General features: G+C 36.8%; 1 protein-coding gene across 9 annotated transcripts in view; it reads left to right on the top strand.

The window, feature by feature from the left end:
* LOC126284265 (RIMS-binding protein 2-like) overlaps positions 1 to 23,293 on the top strand; it is a 1,431,128-nt gene that overhangs the window by 713,665 nt on the left and 694,170 nt on the right. For all 9 annotated transcript variants that reach the window (XM_049983077.1, XM_049983076.1, XM_049983073.1 and 6 more), the window contains exon 13: positions 10,726 to 10,833. In XM_049983077.1, coding sequence (XP_049839034.1) covers positions 10,726 to 10,833 — 108 coding nt within the window. The remainder of the gene's footprint in view (positions 1 to 10,725; positions 10,834 to 23,293) is intronic.

Here is a 23,293-nt window from a genome sequence, read left to right as displayed (position 1 = left end):
AGTTTTAAGCACTTCACCAAGACTGGGATTGGTCTTGGACAAAGCTTTAGTTCTGACTTCCTTGTCAGGGGCAACAACAGTAACATGTTAACCATTCTGCATATGGAACTTTACAGTTGTGACTCATGAAACAGCACTTGTGTGTAAGACTGTGTAAGTTGGTAGCCCATGTTTCATAAAACTGTACATACTGTTCATGACACTGATTAAACTGTAGTCTTGACGGAGCACAGAGACCATCAAAAGACAAATGACTAGGGTCTGGAAGTGGTTGCAATTTCTGCACCAATTGTTAAAAATGACTCCTAGAAGCAAAGACAAAATAGTAAAAGAACAACTTTCCAGTTCAAAATGTCAGAGGTAGACTTTCCATCTCTCCGAAGATTCATGTAAGGGAATGAACGAAGGTAAAATCGTTGTAATGACTGCTGATTGATGTGACTCTCACAAACTATTTTCTATTCTGGGCATCCACAGCTATTGAAAGGCACGATGTTAGGAACAATTCTGGGAACAATGGAAAATTTGTTGTTCATTGAAAACACAAACAGTTTCATGGCCTAAAGCCACAGTATCAGGTGCAACCTACATAGCAAAAAGCCCAGTATGGTGTTGCCACATTTTGTGGACATTAAAATTAGTAAAGGAATATATAAAATATATTCATGTCAAAAGATCATAGGCAGGCTCATCACTCCTAGTAAAAGTTCAATATTCAGTGAATAATGTCAATACTATTAAAAATAATAGGTAGTGAATATGTGCTCCATTCACTTAGGAAAAATTGCTAATAGGTGAAACTTGTGGTGACAGAGTCATGTTTCAAAATTTGCCTGCATCCAAAAAGAAAAACAAAAATATTTTATATTTTTATTTTTATTATTATTTTTTTAATGGGTTATGAAACTGAATTTCATCTTGAAGACAATGTTAGAAAATTGTAAATTGTAATTTGAATTGATTACAGTGGAAATAACTCTTTCTAAAATACTATTGACTGCATTAATGGAATGCAAAATATTCTTCCATTAGAATTTAAACAAAAATGAGAGAGAAGCAAAAGTAAAAATTAAGAGAGGAAATTATACTTCTTCAGTGATGCACGTCTTTTGCATGAAAATAGTTTTTCCCTACTATTCTTGTGCTGTGGCATGACTCCTGTTACTTCTTGGGAAAACATGTTTTTTCAGGGTTCTGTTGAGGCCTTCACGGTTACCGTATCAGTCCCGGGACACACAAAGTCCCCACCATACTTCTCCCTCGACAGCAATCCCCTACTTTGGCAGTCTATCTTGTTCTGGCGATCTCATATTATCTAGTTATTAACCGATGCCTTGTTTCTGAAACAAAATTTGCATCACATTTCCGAACTTCTTTTTATGGTCTTTGTTCTGGTATATTTTGAAGCATTCGTCTTTCATATATTCTCAATATTATTGTAGATTTTCATTGCCTTTGTTGTGAACAACATAATTGACAAAATTTCCGAATAGCCACAAGATGACTTTGTGTGTGTGTGTGTGTGTGTGTGTGTGTGTGTGTGTGTGCATGTGTGTGATGGAAAGGAAGTTTCTTTTGGGAAGAGTATATTGTTTAATGTGATTGCTCTTCCATCAGTCTGTTTGAGAAAAGCGACTTGCAATACGATGTCATTCCAAATATTCCTGTATACATTACAGATGAAGTGATGCTTTAATGAGTCCAAATTCTGACATTTTTGGCACACATTGGTTGCTTGTAGTCCTATTGAATACCGTTTTTCAGCTTTTCATTGGTACTAATAATGTTGTTGACAACTCTGTACCATGATGCTTTCACTTCTGCTGTCAGTGTTTTGTTATTTATATTAGTCCATATTTTTTCCCAGTTTTTGTTGGGATACTTTAGCCCCATTTTGTTTTGGTTTTCGCTTGATTGTAACTTCTCTGCTATATATTTACTTGTCCTCTTATTTTTGTCTGTTAGAATGCTGTTGTGAACATCTACTGGCGGCTGCATGCTTTCGGGTTTAAGGAGGTCAAATGGAGCAGCAGTTATGCTGTTCAGCTGCGTCGCTGTAAGTTTTAGCGTTCTTTTAATGAAGAGGGCAGTGTTTTTTTTCGCCGAAGGTGTGTCAGCCCTAGGCCTCCGTTTTCGGATCTCGATGTAGTCGTTCCTACTGCTACTCTAAAAATATGGCCTTTCCATACGTGTCAACAGATTTTGCTCATTATAGATTTCACTTTGTCTGGAGTTGTTGGTAAAATCTGTGCGACATATGCAGCTTTCGAAAGAACTGCACAGTTTATTAGTTTAATTCTTTGCTTGATATTTAAGTCTCTCATTTCATGCTGTATTAAGCTGCCTCCAATTTTTCCTAACACCTGTTTCCAATTAGCAGCCGTTGTTCTTAATGGGCAAATGTAAAAAGTTGTGCCCAAAGCAATGTGACGCACCACCCTGTTTGCCCACAGTAGCTGCACATTGTCAAGACCCTGTAAATTTAAAAAGGAACTTTTTGTTTCATTTATCCTCGCACCAGTTGCCCTGCTATAAAGCAATAACTTGTTTGTTAGCTGGGCACAGTCATCATCGCTCCTTACTAGAACTCCCACATTGTCAGCGTATGCATTTGTAACCGTCTTCAGCCCAGCTATTGTTATGCCTTCTAAAGTTGTGTTCAAAAGCCGTAAAAGGGGTTCCAGAGAAACCACATAAAACAACATGGACAGGGGACTTCCCTGAGGAACTCCACTAGATATCAATATTTCATTAGTATATTGTCCATTGATCGAGATTTTGGTTCATATGCCTCTGACGATGTCCATTAAAACCGCTAAGTTGCCATCATTGAAACCTATGTGTTTCAAGGTTCTGAACCGATATCCGTAGTTGACTCTGTCAAATGCTGTAGCAAAATCAATTAAGGCAATGCTTCCATTCACTGACAATGATGAGAAAATAGAAATAATGTCTCGATATTCACATACAGTCTTAAAAATAGTACAGCGAGGGAGACACGTTTGGTGGCATCCAATGACTTTTTCTAAAATTGGTCCCATTCGTTCTTTAACTACATGTGCAACTACCTCGTAATCTGAGTTCGTTAGACTGATTGGCCTCATTTCATTAATATCTTTCGTGTCCGTACTCCTTCCCTTTGGAAGTAGTACAGTTACATTTTCCTTGAATGCAGCAGGAATTTCCTCTCTCCTCAAGACGTCTTTAACTACTTCCGTGAATTGGGAACCTATTAGGTGCCGAAAGGTTCTATATAACTCCACAGGCAGGCCATCTGGGCCTGGAGACTAACGTGAAGGTGAAGATTTGAGTATATCAATAACCTCGTCATTCGTAATTTCTAACTTTAAACCTCCGTTCTCCTCCTCTGTAACAACTGCCTCTATTCCGGAGTTCTGTAAAAACTCCTGTACTGAGTTGTCGTCAGTAGCATTTCCAGAATATAATTGCTGAAAAAATCTATGTGCTTCATTTAAGATATCCCTTTGTTCTGTCAGGACTCTGTTATCTTCCGTTCTGAGGCTGGCAATAAAATTTCTTCTTCTGTTTTTTGTGTGTTGTATCAAGTGGTAGATGGAGGTGTTTTCTGCCTCCAGCATCATTCTAGTGTGTGATTTGATTTTTAATCCCTGCAAATGTACCCTCTTGATACTTATCATCTTGGCTTTAATATTTTTAATATTGATAAAGACGTCTTGAGACATTGCTTTGTCGTAAAGGTCTCTTAAGCAAGAGTAGTAAAACTCCATTGTGTGTCTTGACCACATTGCCCTTTCTTTGGCGTAAGATATCAGTGCTGCTCTTATCTTTTCCTTAGCAGCCATAGTCCACCATTCAATAATTGTTCTATATTTAGTATGCATCCTTAAAACAGACTGCCAAGTTCCTTGCATCTTTAAAGCTGAGCGTTTTCAGAGATGGTGTTGATATTGATATTTAATTTCCATAGTGGGTGACCCCAGTATGTCTTTTGGCTGGTTAATTTGATGCTGCACCTCACACCGAGGTGGTCAGAGAAGGCAGCTGGTATCACCTCGATACTACTGACTTTAGTGTCTAAAGTGGGGGGGCATATATTCTGTCGATTCTGCTCTGTGTAGCACCAGCTACCGGGGGCAGACAATAAATATAATGAAGTAGGTGTATCCTGCATTACATGCAATGATTGCAGTAAGAAATACGCAGGGCAAGCCAGTATGTCATTTTGAATAAGCATTCAGAGATGCCCTAACTTAAATAATCCCTGATGTGCATTAACAGTGCACTTGTGCAAAGAGGGGCACAACATCACAAGCCCTTCAGAAAATTTAAAAATGCTTCATAAAAAACAAAAAAAGGAATATTTTGGATATATCAGATGAAGTAGAAATTTTTAAGTATAAAAAAGAAAATGCACATTTCATGTTAAATAACCAATTAGGATTAAAGCACCATAGCTTTCTGGCTAATGTTGATTGTTTATATGATTACATATTAGTATGTAATAAAATTATGTATTATTCACACTTGTGAAGGTAGAGTCCCACTATTCATTGTCATGAGTATATGATGGCACACTGTCCACATCGATAGCTTTGATTCCATCAGCAGTTAGTCTCTCTTTGTCATTTGTGTGTGCCACTTTTACTTTGCCAAACACTGGGTTGCCCTGCCATCACACTGGTAAGACACTACCACCTGATACATTCTACATAGTAATATGCAAAATCTGTGACTAATCATCTTAATAGTGACAAATTTTTATCGTCAACTCAGCCCCTTTAAAAACTTTTAGTGTCCTCTCACTACAATTTTTTTGTTAATTTCTTTATAGATACAGACAAGTTTCACCTATAAACAATTTTTCCTAAATGAATGGAGCACATCTTTGTTATCTTTCACTCTCCATAGCACTGGCAATATTCACTGAATTGTAAACTTTGACTAGAAGTGATGGATATGCCTATGATGATTGTGTGGCCTTAGGCCAAAAATTGGGTGTGGTTTCAAAAAACAACCATTTTACCAGCTGTTAGTGGAATAATGTCACAATGTAGTTGTTGTTGCTGTGCCACAAGCTGAAGGAGAGCAGTCTGCTGTTCCTGCTGAGCCATAAACTGTCACTCTTGAAGGGGCTGCTATTACTGCCAAACACTGATAAACTTGGAGTCCATATCACTTACACTTCTTTCGAACGTACTCCATAAGCAAGTCCAACTGTTTCATGATCAGTACATAGGAAGAAAACCAATAACTATACCAGAAAGTCCAAGTCAGCAGCAGCAGGAGAAATATATGTAAAGCAGCTAGGCATGAAAAGTGTTTACTAGTGTGGTGTGCTGCACAAGACTTGGGAACAATATTCATGCCAGGGGTTCCTTTGTACCAGTGTTCCGTGGCAGAGAGTGCTCCATGCTGATGTTGAGCAGCAGCGAGTGTTCCAAGCTGATGTGGCATGGTAGAGAGCTGTTTGAGCCAATATTGCATGGCAGAGGGTGCTTCATACTAATATCATGTGGCAGAGGTTGCTTTTTTACCATGGTAAGAGTCGAGATGCTGCATACTTATCATACTTGGCAGAGGGTGCTTTGTACTGATCTTACACTTGGAAATGTGGGAAAAGGTCACACAGAAAATGTAACTCACTCTGGACTGGCAATAGTGTTGGACAGTTGACAAGTGGCTGTAGCTCACACCAGTCCATTGCTGTGGGACAGTCTGCCTTATTCTGCCACTGCAGTCAGGCAGCTGGCAATTAGTTGTAGCTTGCCCTAAAGTGACATTGCAGTTTGATGAGCCAAGTTGTAAGAGAGCTCACAGCTCTCATTATTGCCAGAAGATATCACACCAAAGGCAGTTAAATGTGGAGTAGGTAACATTTTGCCTCCAAAGAAATTCATGGCATGCACTGCTTAAATCATTTAAGTAACATGAGAGTGATGTTACACAGGTGCCTAATTTTGTTGTATGAATTTTTATTGTAACTTTATGCAGTGACTGTCAGCATAACAACCTCTCCATAATATGAGTTGTCCAAGCATAAGGTACTTAGTACTACCCATGTGAGCTAGGGTGGGTTAATCGTATAACAAGTCACAGCATCACTTCACATTAAGTTGCTCACATTTCACTCAATCAATAATTTTAGAAATTTTGTAATACTATATTCTACACTGCATTATCAGAGGGGCCAATAAAGATAAAATACAATACAATATATCTGCTACGATTAATTACATAGCAGTGAATTTTTTTTGTTTGCTTATCTTATTATTAAAGATGATAATGTATTGCTCAAAATTAAATTGAGTGAGCCATAAATTTCACTGTTTGTGCCATTAACATGTCTGTAATGTTTTAAGAGGTGGGTCTTTCCTCATTTAATATTGTATAACGTGAGCAGATTAGTGTACATATTGGTTACATCACTTGATAGTTGACATAAAGGGGACATGGATATGTTTACTAGTTGCTAAAAATTTTTAAGTGGAAAAAACAGGTTTTTGTATGTAAGAAGACTGGGATGGACCACAGAAAAACTACCAGCAGAATGGAAAACAGCTCTGATTTGTCCAATACATAAGAAGGGCAACAAACTGAAATGTGACAACTATTGAGGAATCACCCTGTTTAACATCTGGTATAAGATCCAGTCCTATTGCCTCATACATAGAATTCAGTCAGTGGCAGAATCGGTGATTCAGGAGTACCAGGGAGGCTTCCAGCCAGGAAGGTCAACAGTAGATCATATCTTCAGTCTCCGGCAGCTCACTGAGAAACTGCTTGAATATGGTAAAGATTTGTATACTTTCATTGGTTTTAAGAAGGCCTATGACTGTATGCATCACAAGAGCCTGCTCAGCTGTTTAAGAGAGTTTGGCATGGCAGAGAAACTCATCAGGCTGATAGAGGTCTGCCTGAGTGAAATATGTGTAAAGGCGAAAAACAGAAATCGCGTAACTGAGGAATTTTAAATTATGACAGGACCCAGGCAAGGAGATGGGTTGGCCCCTATCCTGTTCAACTTTGCCCACCAGAAGATCATACATGAGACCTTCCAAGAGAATGAAGAGATTAAAATCAAAAGAAAGATACTGGCATACTTAGCCTATGCAGATGACATCTGGTTACTCTCTAGATCTGAAGAGCAGCTGGAGCAAATGACCAGAGGTCTAAAGAAGGCTGCCAGCAAATTTGGCCTAAACATAAATGAAGCCAAGACAGTGTACCTCGTTATGACACGTGGTCAAAGTCAGACTGCTGGTCATCTACAATCACTGCAGGTGGGAAACGAGTCCTACAAGAAAGTGCATGAATTTAAATACCTAGGGGCACTTTTCACTGGGAATTCGTTCTGTAAAGCAGAGATCAATGCCAGAATACAAGCAGGAAACTGATCTTACCACAGCCTAGCACAACTGCTTCAGTCCAGATATCTCACTAGACAGTTCAAGATTTGACTGTACAAAACCCTGGTCCACCCAAGAAGCGTTGGAGGGATGGACTTCACGAACATTTAAACCAAGCATCAACAGATGTGGTGGATAGCAGCAATGGACAGAATACAATGGAGGAGGAAACTTGTAGCAGCGTGCGGTCCACTGGACCTGATCACATAGAAGAAAAAGAAGAAGAAGAAGAAGACTTGGGCACACAGTAATAAAAAAGCTATGTTCCTAAATGATAAAATAATTATTTAGATCCATGTAGGAAGAATTCCTTAACAAACATGCAAAGCCCTCAGATTTTCAGTTTGGTGCATTATGTAAGACATCAAGTCAATGTAAATGACTGCAGAGTATCCCAGTTCTGGCCAGTGTGTAACCTGTATAATGGTTGATAAATAATTCTATCACATTGATAAACTAGGCAGCTGCCAAGGGTGCAGAAATTTGAAACAGTAGATAATTTTGGGTAGAATTCCAGTAAATCTGTGTCCTAATGCATATATCTGCACTATTTTAATGCTGTGATGAAGAATAATCATCCATTTCACTCTACACAAAGGAATCCAACAGTTTCCTGATATCGTTTTAAAGATAACAAGTGTGGTTTGTTATTTGCAAGTGATATGAATGGATTTTTGTACTGAGGAGATTGTAATTATTTCAAATAATTATTTTAATACTAAATTTCATAACTAATTATTTGTTTGTGCATTTTCTTATGTGTCAAGATTAAGCGTTCAGTCCCCTCTTACTTCTTGCCATGCATTGTTAAACATTCTATTTACAGCTGACATTGCAATATGCATAGTACATTTGTTAGAGACCAATAATCATAACAACAACAGTAATAATAATAATAATAAGAAGAAGAAGAAGAATTTTCAATAAAAACTATATTACAAGGATTTATTTAACACCATGCTAATAGGAGTACCATTGCTGTAACCATTATGTTTCTTAATGTAATTATTACATAATAATAACAGTTATTATTATTATTATTATTATTATTATTATTATTATTATTATTATTATTATTATTATTATTATTATTATTACTATTGTTATTATTACTATCATTATCATTACTACAACAACTATATTAAGAAATAACGGTTACAAAAATGGTGGTCCTATGAATATTGTGTTAAGTGCAGTCTCGCAATATAGTGTTCACCTCAAATGGGAAAAATAACAACTCACAGAAAGCCAAGGAGTGATGCTGATAGAACCAAATCAGAGGAGGAATTTGACTGGAGAATAGTGAAAGATTACAAGAAAAATTGTGAATTGTGAAGTGTGGATTATTAGTCTCATAACGTACATAATCTAAATCATTTGATTCAGGTACAGGAGACACGTCTAAATTTTGGCAAAGTTTTACCATACACATATAACACCTGATTTTAACAAATGGTACCATAACAATAATACAATATAAAAATACACATACAATAAAAAAAACTAACAATTAATTACAACTGGTTTTAAGAAATGGTATCATAATAATAATACAATTTTGTTACACATACAATAAAAGACAAACAATTAATTACCCCTTGCTCAAATTATCATGTCATCCTCTATGAATTCGTCTACCGAATAGTAGCATTTCTCCCACAGAATCTGCTGTAGCCTTATTTTTAGACTCTCTGGTTTCATATTAAATATATTATTGCCCATTAGCTTGTTATATATCATCATCCCCATATACTGTGGAGTTCGTGCATATAATTTCAAATGGTGTGTGGGTAACATAAAATTATTTTTACTTCTGTTGTTGTATGTGTGGTTAAAATGGTTTTTGTCAAATAATTTTTGTCTGCTATGTACAAAGATTATAATTTCATAAATGTATGCGGAGGGAACTGTTAGGATTTGCAGGTTCTGAAATAATGGGTGACAAGATTCTGTTTGTTGTGCACTACACATGTATCTTATAATTTTCTTTTGCAATTTCAGTATTCGAGATACACTACTTGAATTTCCCAAGAAAATGATACCATACCCCTAATGTCAGATTCAAAATAACTGTGATATGCTATTTTTCATGTACTCATGTCAGTGGAGTTTGCTAGTATTTGCATTGCAAATGCAAAGCTGCATAGTTTATTTGATAGGAACTCAATATGTGTACTCCAGTTAGCAGTTAGCAGAAGAGGTAATGAAAGAAAAATCAAGGGAGTCACTAGGAGAAAAGAAATACAAAGGAGGAAAACTGGGATAAAGTTCACAGTTTAATTGTTGGACTATAGGAACACAACAGGGTTTCCAAGAGGGAAGTTATCCTGAGGAATGCAACATAGATTTGGTAATGTTCAATCTTATCTCAAGAGTCCAGTGATGTAATGATGTCTTCCCAAGGCTTTTGTGAAGGACGAAGGCAGGAATTTCTTATTTATTTGTGGACACAGGAGAAGCCTTCTGGCTTTAAGGAGGTGCCAAATGCCATTGCACCTGTGTAATTTTAACGATCTTTGGGTATTGAGATGAGATCATATCCATCACACTAAAATATAAATTCAAGATATTAAGCTATCTCTCTCTGTGTAAACTTTTTGTAGAAATGTGTCACGTTGATTAGGCCTATGTATGCTGATATTTTTAAGTGAATGAAAAACTGATATTTATTGCCAACCAATACACAATGAGCCTGCAGTGTTTTGGAACTTTGTATACTCACTACAAAAACTCAAGAATATCTTAATGAATTAAACATTGTTTGAAAAAACCTGCTGTTTATGCAGCTTCTTTCAGTTTCAATCTACAATTTTCAAATATTTACTTCATTTGATCCTTTTACCATAGAATATTATTATTATTTTCTCCTTGCTGCCTTCACATTTCTGTTTTTTAATTTTATCCCTGTGTATTTGAATCAAATTGAGAAGTAACATAGTGAAATACAGCACTGATTTTATATTTAAAATGGTTCACTTGGCTCTGAGCACTAGGGGCCTTAACAACTGAGGTCATCTGTCCCATAGAACTTAGAACTAGTTAAACTTAACTAACCTAAAGAGATCACAAACATCCATTCCCGAGGCAGGATTAGATCCTGAGACCGTAGAGGTCGCGCGGTTCCAGACTGAAGTGCCTAGAACTGCTTGGCCACAGTGGTAGGCTGCTTTTATATTTTGACTTGTGGTAGAATTAGTTACTGCTGTAGCAGCTGCCACTAACATTGACATGCTAGTTAATTCATAGATTAGATAGTTGAAAGAAATCATAATTAATGTGTGATACAACATCTCACACACTCATTGAGTTCTCACAAAGGTAGTTAATTTATCCACAGATGAAGGCGTTTACGGGAAGCAGCGGCTGTCGCAACAAGAGTACGCTTATGCTGAGCTAGATGACATTCTGGAAGAAGAAGATGAGGAACAAATGGGAGAAGGTCCAGGTAAGCAATGTTGCACAACAAAGTACTGTTCATTATTAAACATAAAACCATGTGGAATCTGTATGGATGTGTCTTTATTATGTTGAAAACTTAAAGTAGAATAAACGAAAGGCACACAAGTAAAGTATATTTTAAAATAAATTAATATTTTAAACACATTACATAGTAATTTCTCTGCTGACATGGACTCATAGAGGCATTCACACTGTTAAGTATGTTTAACATGGGTAATCATACAGTTTGAGTGACTTGAGGTTGAAATACTGTATATAAAATAAAATATTTTACAAGATGGTGAATTAAAATAATTTACAAGATTCTCACTGACTTCCCTGTAGGCAATATGTGTGGTCTGTGTACTATTTAATATGTATTCAAGGAGAAAAAATTACAGAAATTACATTTATTTATTCTATGAGCATGGGCATTTATTTTGAAGAGTGTTTTTGTACTGTAGTTTTACATTAATTTTAGACCGAAAGTTTCCTAAAAATATTGAAAAGATGGTCTTCTTTATTGCATGTATGATTACATGTATTGATAAATTCCAGAAATCAAATATTATTAAAAATAGAAATTATAAGATAAAGTTGTAATAGACAGCTAACATCGTCCTGCAGTGTTGCCATCACAGATAAAAAATACTTAAAAGATTGTATTACTTTCTGAAGAACACTAGTTGATTTTCTCTATAAAACTAAATTGCACTACATTGTAACAACTAGAGAGAAAAATCTAATAATCTATAGTATAAGCAATAACTTGTACATTTGGAAGCCACCATTTTATCACACACTAAAACAATGTTTCTTCATACTACAAAAGGCCTTTGTATTGTAATGCTTGATCATTATCACCTAACTCACCATTAAGACATTTGTTTTAACAACTCACTATTCAGACATATTAATTTTATAATGTGGATGCACTTTGCATGCACTGACATTGGAAATTAAGGTTCTGTTTATATTTTACTTATGATAACGTTTCATGAAAGCAGTATCCATTGGGATTATATGCTAGAGCAGGCATGCGTGTGTACCATTGCAACTTCAGTGAACACACTTGCTAGTTATGAGGAATCATATGTATAAATGTAGAATCCAGACAATGTCAATGAGATGGTAAGTGTAAAGATCCTACGCCTGGAGATGAGTCAGTTATTCAGTAATCCTCTCCATTACTTCCCTCCCCTCACCCCCCACCCTTCACACACACACATACAGAGCACGAGAGTGGGTGAACCATTATTTCAGATATATAAATTATTATTGTATTTGGAGAAGCAAACAGAAAAAAAAGGCAGAAGCTACTGAAGGTAGCTCATGATGAACAAGGAGCTACATAAATAGTAAAGTGTATCATGTAACAGATATCCTGTATGAGTAAAAGTATTTTGTAAACGTAGCAGTATTATCCAATGCATGAAGCATTTGCACAAGATATGTTATCACTGCAAAATTGTTCAGCTGCAAAGAAAAAGCCATATAAGGTTGTTACACAAAATAATAAATACTCCAACAAATTTATAAATAATTAGTAATTTAATAAGCAACAAGGATCCACAAGAATAATATAGAATATGATGTGACAACTGTTCTGAGTGAATAAAATTACCTACCATCAATATTAAGTGAGTGTGACAAACGTAATTGTGCACATAACATATGGATAGGATACAAATCAGTATAAGGTAATGCAACTATGAAAGAACAACCTTCTCTGGAGCTCAGAATGTGTGACATGGCCACATGATTAGGTACTAAGAGTATAGCAAATTGTGTTGTAGGCCTTTTCTAAACACATCAAGATCAACTGTTCCCATTCTGATACTAAAGTTGACAAGGGTTAGGAGTGATCACATCTTTACATTTTTAAAGACAGTTGAGAATTGAAAAACTGAGACATGTTAGCAGACCTCTGCTACCAGCTTTTGAAAGAAGTGCTTTCTACATGATAATCTATTCTGTGGCCAAATCAAAACACTGTTTAAAGGAGAAAAAATCTTTTTGTCTGATGTGGTATTCAGACTAATTCCACACAAATGCAAAACTGTGTTAAGAAGTTTTGTGCAGATGTGAAACATAATATATGATTTTATATTGTACTGAAAACAACTATAATGAAATTTTGAGATAGGACAGCTCCTGTGTGGGCTTGTCTCTTACAAACAGGACTTGTGACGCTTCTAAATCCACATGACATTTTGTAGTTTTTGGTATTAGGCTATGGCAAAAAAGTTTTTGAAGCAGCTAATGTGCAGGCTGTTCTGCACGGCAGGCATGTTGTAGGAATAGTATCAGCCTTCTTTGTCAACTTGTTTTGCAGGGACTACACAAGCAGATGGGAGAGCTGGGAAAACATTGAGATGGACAGAGAGAGGGAACAGGAGGGGTTGGACAGGGAGTGACAGGGATCAGGAGTGAATGGATAGAGAGATGGGGGAAGGAGTGAAGGTGAGGAGGGACAGAGAGAGGGGAGGGCGAGTGGATAGTGTGAAAGGGGAGAAGGAGATGGATAGAGAGAGAAGGAACTAGGAAAAGATGGATGGAGAGTGGAGGGGAGGAGCAGGACTTGATGTTTAGGGAGAGGTGGAGAGACGGGATGGACAGGCAGAGGGGTGTAGGTGGAGATGAATAGGGAGATGGGGCAGAAGGAGATGGACAGAGAGAGGGTAGAGGTGGTGATGGACAGAGAGAGGGTAGAGTAGTGATAGACAGAGAGAGGGGAGAGAAGCAGATAGACAGAGAGAGGGGGAGATGTAGACACAGAGAGATGGGGAGAAGGAGGTGGACAAGGAGAGATGGCAGGAGGGGATGGAGAGACAAATAACGTGGTGAGGCAAAGGTGGACAGATGGAGGTGGGAGGATAGGACGAGGCAATCATAGTGGCAAGGGGAGGAGGGGGAGTGGGGGGATGATGAGACATAGAGAGAGGGCAGGAGAAGATGTGGTAATGTATGTGGCGAATGCATATGTGAGCAATATCACGAGAAGAGGATAGTGATTTTGATAGGTCAGACAGGTCTTGTGCTATTGCTTAGTTCTATATATTCAGAACCTGGACAACTGTAATGACATTTTCTATTTTTAATGTGTAGTCCAATATGCAGTATTCAAACACATAAAGTGTATGAGATTACTGGTAAAATGATTATTTCATTGCTGATATAATGAACATCAAAGTAGACTGTGTTTCCAGTTCAAACATTGTAGTAAATTGTGCCAGAAAGACGTAACCAGTTTTTAAAAATTCATGATATATGAAGCTGAGTGATCACTTTTGGGAGAGGAGCGTGCCTCTACGTAGCAGATGCTAGACAATAATATATACAGAGGATGGACAGTTAGACTATGTTTCCAATTCAAACATTTTTAGGTGTAGTAAATTGTGTCTGAATGATGTAACCAGTCATTAAAAATTCATAATCAATGAATTTGAGTGACCTTTTTTGGGAGATGAATTTGCCTCTACATGGCAGAAACTAGATAGTAATAGATGCACAGGATGGGCAATGTTGCAAACACTGCAAAGAAATCAAAAACAGTTCCATCAGTTGGAAATACAGCTTATCTTGTGAATTCAGATTGTGGTGATCTTGTAGATATAAAAAATAGCAAATCTATGTTGGAAGCCATGATTCACCATTGCTGAAATAACTACATGGAGCTATCAATATCACATTTTATCTGGGAAAGGCAACAGTGTTTCTACCATTATAAAAATTGCCTAAATACTTACTTGGTTGTGCCTGCAAAGCTTTATAAATTTTGATTGAGTTTCTAACGTGTGCACTCCACTCACAAGACTTTGTCTTCAATGACTTTTTGCCACAATGTACTGTAAGAATGCGTTTTTTTGATAGGAGTGTGCACTGGGAAGAAACATCCTGTTACCGGTATATAGCAATGAATGATGTGTAGTCCATATAATGATGTAATCTGAGATCAGAAACTTGTCTTCTATGAGTGTCAAAGTGTACTACAGGTTCAACATTTTTATTAAGTAACAGTCAACATTGATTTAATAGGTAAAGGAATTTCGTGATTCACGGCTGTATGAGTATTTACTTTGTTACAAGGAAATATTTGAATAGTTGCATGTTTGAATCCGCTCCAAATATGTGGTGAATGGTGCAAGTAAACAGAAAATAAAGAGGAAAAAATGACTTAAAAGTGACAAATTTTATTTTGATGTGTCAATTAGATGAGAGGCCTTTGGGTTAATGAGTGCCTGGGGAGCAAACCATGGAAGCGTATGACATGCCAGCAGTCACATCTGAAAGAGCCTGTTTTATTAATACAGAGGAATTGGCTTTTATTTTGATAGGAATTCACCCTTTTGTAAATCTGCACAGTGGTGTGCAAAAGTGCAACATTGGCACACTGTCAGCAGCGGACCATCAATTACCTTAGATTACAGTTATGATAACTGTAAACCAGAACTGCTAACATTAGGTTGGGAGACCATCAATTACTTTAGATTACAGTTATGATAACTTTAAACCAGAACAGCTAATATTAGGTTAGTAAGTCTCTTAAAATATTGTATGCCTATAATCGCTTTTATTTCAGAAAATTATTGATGAAGGTTGAATAATGAGAAAAAGTCTTGAAGCGTTGTTACAGTATTTTGTTTTCTAACACTTTTACATTTGAGCACATATCACTTGCAAAGTTGCCATCTTACTATGATTTTAAATTTAAGCTTCTCAAGTAATCATATGTTAAAAATATCAGGTCACATACCAATTCCTAATCTTTACATTCTTACAAGAAAAAAGTGGATTTTATTGCCTGAGGGACATCAAAAACTTTACAGATAGCATTGTTCCTAGTAACTATCTTTTCAGAATGAGAAGGAAACATTTTTTTAAAAACTCAAAAATATTTTCAATATCCCTCATTAATTAATTTAGATCTGGTTATTGTATACCTGTGAGACTAAATAAATTAATACATAAAAAAATCAAAACTGACACGTTACATTTGTTCACAAGTTTCACATGAAGACTACTAGCCATTGCAAGATACACAGGATCTTTTTAACTATTATTGGTATTGCACCTTAAATCTGAAATAGTGTTGTACACACATCATGTGGACTAACAGAGTAATGGTGATGTTCTTCTAATTATATTACGTACTTTACTTCCCTAGTATATCTATTTTCATATAATATTCTAGCAATACAAATTATAACATATATATAATTTATTATTAGTAATTGTAACATTTGTTTCATTTTTAATAAATAACCTTTATGCTAATAAAACTCAAATTAATAATGGAAGTTTATGTAATCATTGTTATTCTGATATGAATGTTCTTAGAATATTTTAGTTTATCTTGAGGTGAACATATTATGATTGACATTATTATTATTATCATTGTTATTATCATAGTACATTACTAGACAAAAAACTAAAGAAAAGTTGGATAGCATTTTTTAACACCCCCCCACCTCCTATCCAAAGAGAGTGCAGCTGCTGAATGTGTGGCTATTTGTGGGTTTCATCTGGTAAGAATGACCAAGGAATGAGTAGTATGTTCTTTTTTACACTTAATATCGTCTTAACTTTTACAGCCATATGTCATTGAAGAATGTTTTCATATTTTACTATATACATAATGTGTTTTTACGATCCTAGACAGGTTTCCCCAGTTTTTCATTCAAAAATAATCTATCAGATGTTGCCTACATGTTTATTCATATTTTCAGCTGTTCTTTAAGATCAATTTACTGTCTGAAAATTGCTAATGATATCAGTGCTATATAGTTGCATAAGAATATTGTGACACCATATTTCAGGAAATGTGATTTACATGTATTACTCTGGTCCATACTATGAAATAACAATCATGGTTTTTTTTATCCATCTCTGAAATGTGAGCCTATCAATTTGATTGCAGATTAGGTAATAGCTGATAGTTTTTTTCCCTAGCTTTATTGTATTACAGGGATCCTCTAACATTCAGTATTACTGGAGATATCTGATCACTTTAGGTTTAAATACCAATGTTGTATTATTTGTTGCCTCAGCTTGTAAGTTTCGCAGCATATCTAAAAACATTTTATCCAGCACAAATGATACACTGAGTTTATCCAGAACAAGAGTGTGTAAAACATTGTGGAAATGTGTGCTTTTGGCCTACAGTATTATGAAGGTTACATGCAGATTAAGTTATTACATTTCTTTCTTGTGTAGATTTAAAGAACAAAATACTATACTGTTGGTAGTATGGAGTATGGAAGGGGAAAATATTTTCCAATATAAAGCAGGTTCTGCTGAACACTGTTGTGAGCATTAAAGATAATTTACTTTTATCGCCCTTTTGAAATCTTAACCTTCATCCCTATTCAGATTTTTTCTCTGTACTTTAGATTTCCAATTTTATATTTAGTCAAATTGTTTTCTTGAATTCTCTTACTGTACACAAGATTTAATGTTTGATAGTTCAAAAACTATGCAGTTTTCTATGTCTTACATTCATTTTCTAAATATTTATCTGTCACTACCTCCATCAGCCAAGTTAATTTGCTGAGTCCCCCCACCTTCCCATCATCCTCATCTCACCCCTCTGAACCTCTCCGCACTACACAATTTTCACTTAATAGTTCCCTTAGTACAGTGCAGTAGTTTGCTGGATCTCATGCCATGTCATTGTCTTTCTATACACTGAACCTGCAGTAGTAAGTAATGTTGCCTTGTTTGATACTATGTTACACTGTATGACAACCCACTAAAAATCAAAATATATTCATCTACCTATTCTTGTAGGTGCTCCCAGTACTCATCTATAGAATTTCATTTTTTCCCCTTCCTTACAGTACATACTTCTTTCAATTTTTCATATGGAATAATTCTTTTATTTCTGTGAAGTACTGAGCTTGAATTTTGGCATATGTGTATGTGGCAAAAACAGATTTTCAGTCTCTACCTCATGCAAAGACTTGCACTTTTGGCTTCTTATTGCACTTCTTCTCTGTTCACGTTGTAATATTTGTATTTATGAATCTTTTTAACATTACAAAATTTTATTGCAAGATTTGCACCTTGGAATGTTAAATGAATTCACAAAATGATTTCATTTCACGTCTTACACTTGTTAAGCACAGTTATCCTGGAGAGATAAGTTGAATGTCATTAAGTAAAAATTTGGCTTTATATACTTTTGTTGATGTAAATAGTATATGAGAAACCAGTAGTAGACTATGCTTAACTGTAGAGAGCAATTTGCTTAGCCTAGGAAAAACTATGTGCGAAGTCAGAAAAAATAGCTTTTGCATGTCACATTAAATCAACTTGTAGCACTGGTAAGGCATCCCAAAAGCCATAATTTTAAAGCTGTAATTTTGTATATTGGCAGTGCATTTCCTTGAAACAGGTTTATATGGAAGGATTATGCCAGTCTACACCAGAAAGGCCATGATTCATGCATTTGCACTGAAAGTCACTTAACTATTTTGATATACAGAGTAATGACAGTCCAATATTCAAGTTGCTGAGAATGAACTTCACAAATAATAAAAACAATAAACTTTGGGAAGATTGCAGTGGTACGTCATATTATTAACTAAATCAGCTCACTTATGCATAAACTGACAAAAAGAAAGAATGAAGGCAAAGAAACAGCATACTATTTTCAGTTGTGTGTTGGGATTTGTTGAGAATCATTTCACTCCTCCTTCCTTTCTGCTTACTGCCTCTAAGGAGTTGAAAGCCATTTGTGGCACAATACCTCAGCAGCATTTGCTGTAGTAATATTTATTTATTTGTTTCTAATCTTCTCAAGTGATCATATGTTAAAAATATCAGGTCACATACCCATTCCTAAGCTTTAAATTCTTCCAAGAAAAAAAAGTGGATTTTATTGTCTGAGTGACATCAAAAACTTTACAGATAGAGCCCTTAGTTATCACAGTTCATTCTTAGGTGCATTTTTGGGCACTTGTGAAAAATTATATAAAGGTGATAAACTGTAAAGAGCAATAGATGTGAAGGACATAAAAGACTAAAGCAGAAACTAATTATTTGTTATTAGTGCTGTATGTTATGAACAAATTTTATATAAATACATTTATCTGAAGGGGAACATATTGCTGATTGGCAGATAATGCTGTTTTATTATTGCTTCAATTCAGTGAATTTTCTTTCCATTTCATTCATTCATCATGTTCTATAGAGCCTATCAAGATGGAGAACCTTTATGTTTGTAGAACAAACATGATATACATTTCAAAAAAATAGATTCTGGAATCAGCTATTATAAACTTAATCTATACATTCTGTTAATAATGCAGTATCAGTGTACTGCTGAATGCTACCTATATTTACATCAGCTTAATGTAACCCAATAAATTAGCAAGAAGCTGCTGCCTTGGAAGGAGTAAAACATCTGTTACTGTCTTAGATACATGGAGAGACTGTTCCTCATCTGTTGCTGGGAACCTACTACACTGTACTAAACATTTAAAGGATTATTTTTTCAAAATCCCATAATTGTCCCCCATTTTGACACAGAATTTTGAAATTTGGCTCAGAGTTGCCTACAACCTTCTTCCATAATGGTGCAAACTGATGGCACCCTGTAACCTCACACTAATTCTTGATGACACACACTAATTCTTGATGACACTTCAAACAGCAAGATATTGACACATGTGCAGAAAGATGAGAGCTCAGAAGTTCACTTGTAAAGCGGGTTAATGATTTCACATTGGTATCAAATTTCATCACAATTGTGGCCATTGTCACTGGGAACATGTCCCACAATGATGAGGTCATCACACCACTCTTACCCATATTTCCCACCTTTATTTGACATCACTGTGGTGTAGGTCAGACCCATGACACCCAACATTGAAATCACGTGATTTTGTTATGTATGGCAAAGGAAAACATTTCAGACACACCATTAGTCAGAATTGGCAGAAAAAGTCAGAAGGCAGTTGGCAAAAAGGGCATCATTTGAACCACCCATTTCTTTGACCACACATTTTGTGGTCAAAAATTACAGTTCGCGATGTAATGAGCAACAGGATAACATTCTTGACCACCTCTGACACTGCTGAGATGCTCGGATTGTTCAGTTCTTCTCTGAGGATACTGTGGGGTTCTATGCCAATATAATGTGATTGCACCCCTTTGGAGTGCAGTATGGCCACAATTTTTGCTCTCATGAACAGGCTAGAACAGCTAGGGACCATTCAAAATTATTCAACAAAATTTGAACATGTTCTGAAGCAGCAAAGGATGCTTATGCACTTTCAGTCTTCTGTTTTGAGCCCTCCTTTGGTATGATCATGGGGGTTGAAACATTGACAAATGTGTATATAAAATCACAAAGGGTCCCCATAAGACCATTCCCTCTCCTGTTGGGCAACACCCTGGGTGGCATCTGCCCACCTTTACTCAGAATTTTAAAAATTTTCATTTACAGAGCCAATGTGCAAAGTAGTCATAGGTTCCTGCAGGCAGGCAACCCATTAACATCGTTTGTTTTGAGATACCTGCCTGCAGGTGCCGAGTACTACTCCATGCATTGCCTCTGTACAGATATATTTATAAAATTTTCAATAAAAGTGGGTAGGTGCCACTATGGGTCCTGATAAATGGGGGGTGGGGGTCTGAGACAGACACTTTGCTATTTTATCCATGCAGTGTCAGTGTCATTCCCAGTTGTAACATGAACAATGCCGAGAATAGCCAGTACAAATCAGAATGATCACAGTACTTCAGTTGGCTTTGGAAAGGGACACATTATCTTTCAAACAGAAGTGAGAGTGAGCCTGAGGCCACTTTGCCTTAAATCAGCTGACTAACATGGCCTAGTGACCAGTTATCTGAAGATACTGTCTGCACACCAATGGTAGTGACACTGCCAGTTATAGACTGGTATCAGGCAATCTCCTGGCTGCCACTTGTTGCTCAGATTGAATGGCTGTAAGCATCAGTGACTCTACTGGTGAGGGAATACTGTCAGAATTAATGAAGATCTCCAGCAGAAGGCTCAAATAATAGGGAAGCAGCAACTGCCCATCATCCTAGTGCGATGCTGTAGATCATGGTGCAGAGACTGTTACTGATGTTGTAGTCCCATGGTTGGTGGAGGCATCTGACCACAATGCAACTGACTCAAGATGGTTCTGATCCCTTTGGATCAACCCCAATCTAACTGCCACTAGAACTAATAACAGTATTGTTGTCCTGGATCCAACCCATGACCCAAGCAAATTTATATGCCCATGCGAGATCTCCGTCATGAAAAGCTGTTGCATCTGCTTTGACTTGAGCAGGCGGTGTTAGTGAAAGATCAAGCATCATCAGGTACACACTCATGCTTTGATTCTGCTAGACTGTGGGCAGTGATGGGTGTCATTCTGTAGGCAGTTAGGAAAGCATTAAGAGTGGATTTGGACATTGATATCCTCATAGCCTTTGATATTTGGGTCTTAAAGGTGCAATCAGTATATTTCACCATGCCATTAGAGATGACGTGAATTGAAAGTGTGACAATGCCATGTTTGATGCCATAACATAAGCAGAATTGTTGGATGGCAAGAACTGTAAATTGAGGCACGTTATCCATAACTGTAGTGCTACAGTGAGGGAGGGGGGTGGGGGGACACCTTCAATGGAAAAGATTTCCACACTGGCCTCCTCAGTGATAGTGGTAATAGTGGTAGTAGTTGCCTGGCACACAATATCACAACATACAAAAATTGGAGAAAGAATCAGCAAGAAGGAGGAGCCCTGTGACTCCCAAGAAAGTTCTGACAAAATCTGAAAGCAGTTGGTCCCATTACTGAGTAGATTCTGGTCAAAAGCTGTGGAGGTGATGGAATTTTCGCCTGACAGGTCAAATAACTATGTGTGATGTGGCCAGTACGTGTAGCAGTGAACATGTTGTTTTATATGGGAGGTTACCCCAATGAGACTTTCGATAAGTGATGTATCTTACATTGTGGAAGAACTATGGGTACCACCACATAACAATTGTCATCCTCCTGATTCAGCAGCAGTATTCCTTGGAAAATCTGGAGTAACTGACATTATACCAGGATGGCAATTGTTCTGGAAGACCTGGAATTCTCAGGGAATTATATTGTATCTGAAAATATCAGGGAAATCTCAGTGAATTTCAGGAATTTCATAAAATCTCAGAGAATCCTATGTTTTTAAACTATCACTGAAACTGAACTGTATTGAGTTTTATAAATCACAAATTTTACAGTACTTAAAGGCTAAAGTATGTTGCCTATTTTGAATATTATTCTGTGTATATTATCAATGTTCCAAAACTGCAGTTAAATTAGTACTTATGGCTGGTCTACAGCTCAGCTCTGCTGAGAAAAAAGGAAAGTCATTATTGTGACATGCTGCTGCCTCCTCCCCCCCCCCCCCCCCTTTCGACTCATCATCAGTTTATCAGAAGCTTCTTGACACCATCTTTCTCCTCAAACATGGAATTCTCAGAAAATTTTCCAAGTTTGAGTAGCCACAGGGTTTACAAAAAATTTGAGGAACATAGGTGATGCTGAGGCTGGTAATTTAGCAGGCCTTCCTGCTCAGACATGCTGGAATGCATACTGTAGTAGGGAACCCTTCTGAGATACCACTTCAATATTTCTAAAATTTATCAAGATTCCCTGTGAGGAGAGGCATCTGTTAGCAAAACTAATGGCATTTAAGGCTGATACATTGTTTAATAAAGGGCCAACCATAGACAAGCTATCATAGTATGAAAATCCTTCTGAAGAGCCATGGACCAGCAGTGCAGTTGGTCCAATGTTTAGGCAAGGAATAAACCTGGCGAAATAGCTAATATTACTGAGCAACACATGGAAGTCATTCAAAGGTGTGGGAACCAGCACATTGTTGATTCTCTCTCTCAACATAGAATTGTTTGGGCTGTAACCTCCCTTTTCTAAGGAAATATCCTGGGTGACAGAAGGATGAAGTAATGAATGTTTAAACAATAACATTTAGACTCTTTTCAGCCAAAGCAGCAAAAACCCAATGTTCCTCATTTTCACAACCATAATCAGGATGTCATCATGATAGTTAATGCCTTGGGGAGTATCTGCTATTAGCCAGTCCAAAAACCTTTGTAAAATAGCTGGGGCAAAAAGGCATTCTATGGTGGGTATTCAGTAATGCAAATTCCACTATGTGGCAGCACTATACACAGCCTTCAAAATGGCATGTGTAATGGTGCACTCCAAGCAGAGAGCTGAAATTGGGTTTCTTTCAGTGGAAAACTAGAGCATCACAGATATTCAGGGGAGCTTGCAGAATGTCTTCAGAGATTTTGTAGTGGATAAAAGCATGGTGAGTTGTTGGGTAAGACGTCTGTCACCATTGCAACAAGGTAACAAGGTTGCACAAACCTATTTGATGCCCCATGTGCTGACTGGCTGCACACAGCTGTGACTCTCGCAGTGTTGGAGCATGCA

Source organism: Schistocerca gregaria, chromosome 8 (genome assembly GCF_023897955.1).
Source record: "Schistocerca gregaria isolate iqSchGreg1 chromosome 8, iqSchGreg1.2, whole genome shotgun sequence".
In the NCBI taxonomy this organism is placed as follows: Eukaryota; Metazoa; Arthropoda; class Insecta; order Orthoptera; family Acrididae; genus Schistocerca; species Schistocerca gregaria.
Note: the sequence above shows the minus strand (reverse complement) of the source record. Positions and strands in the feature narration are given on the sequence as shown.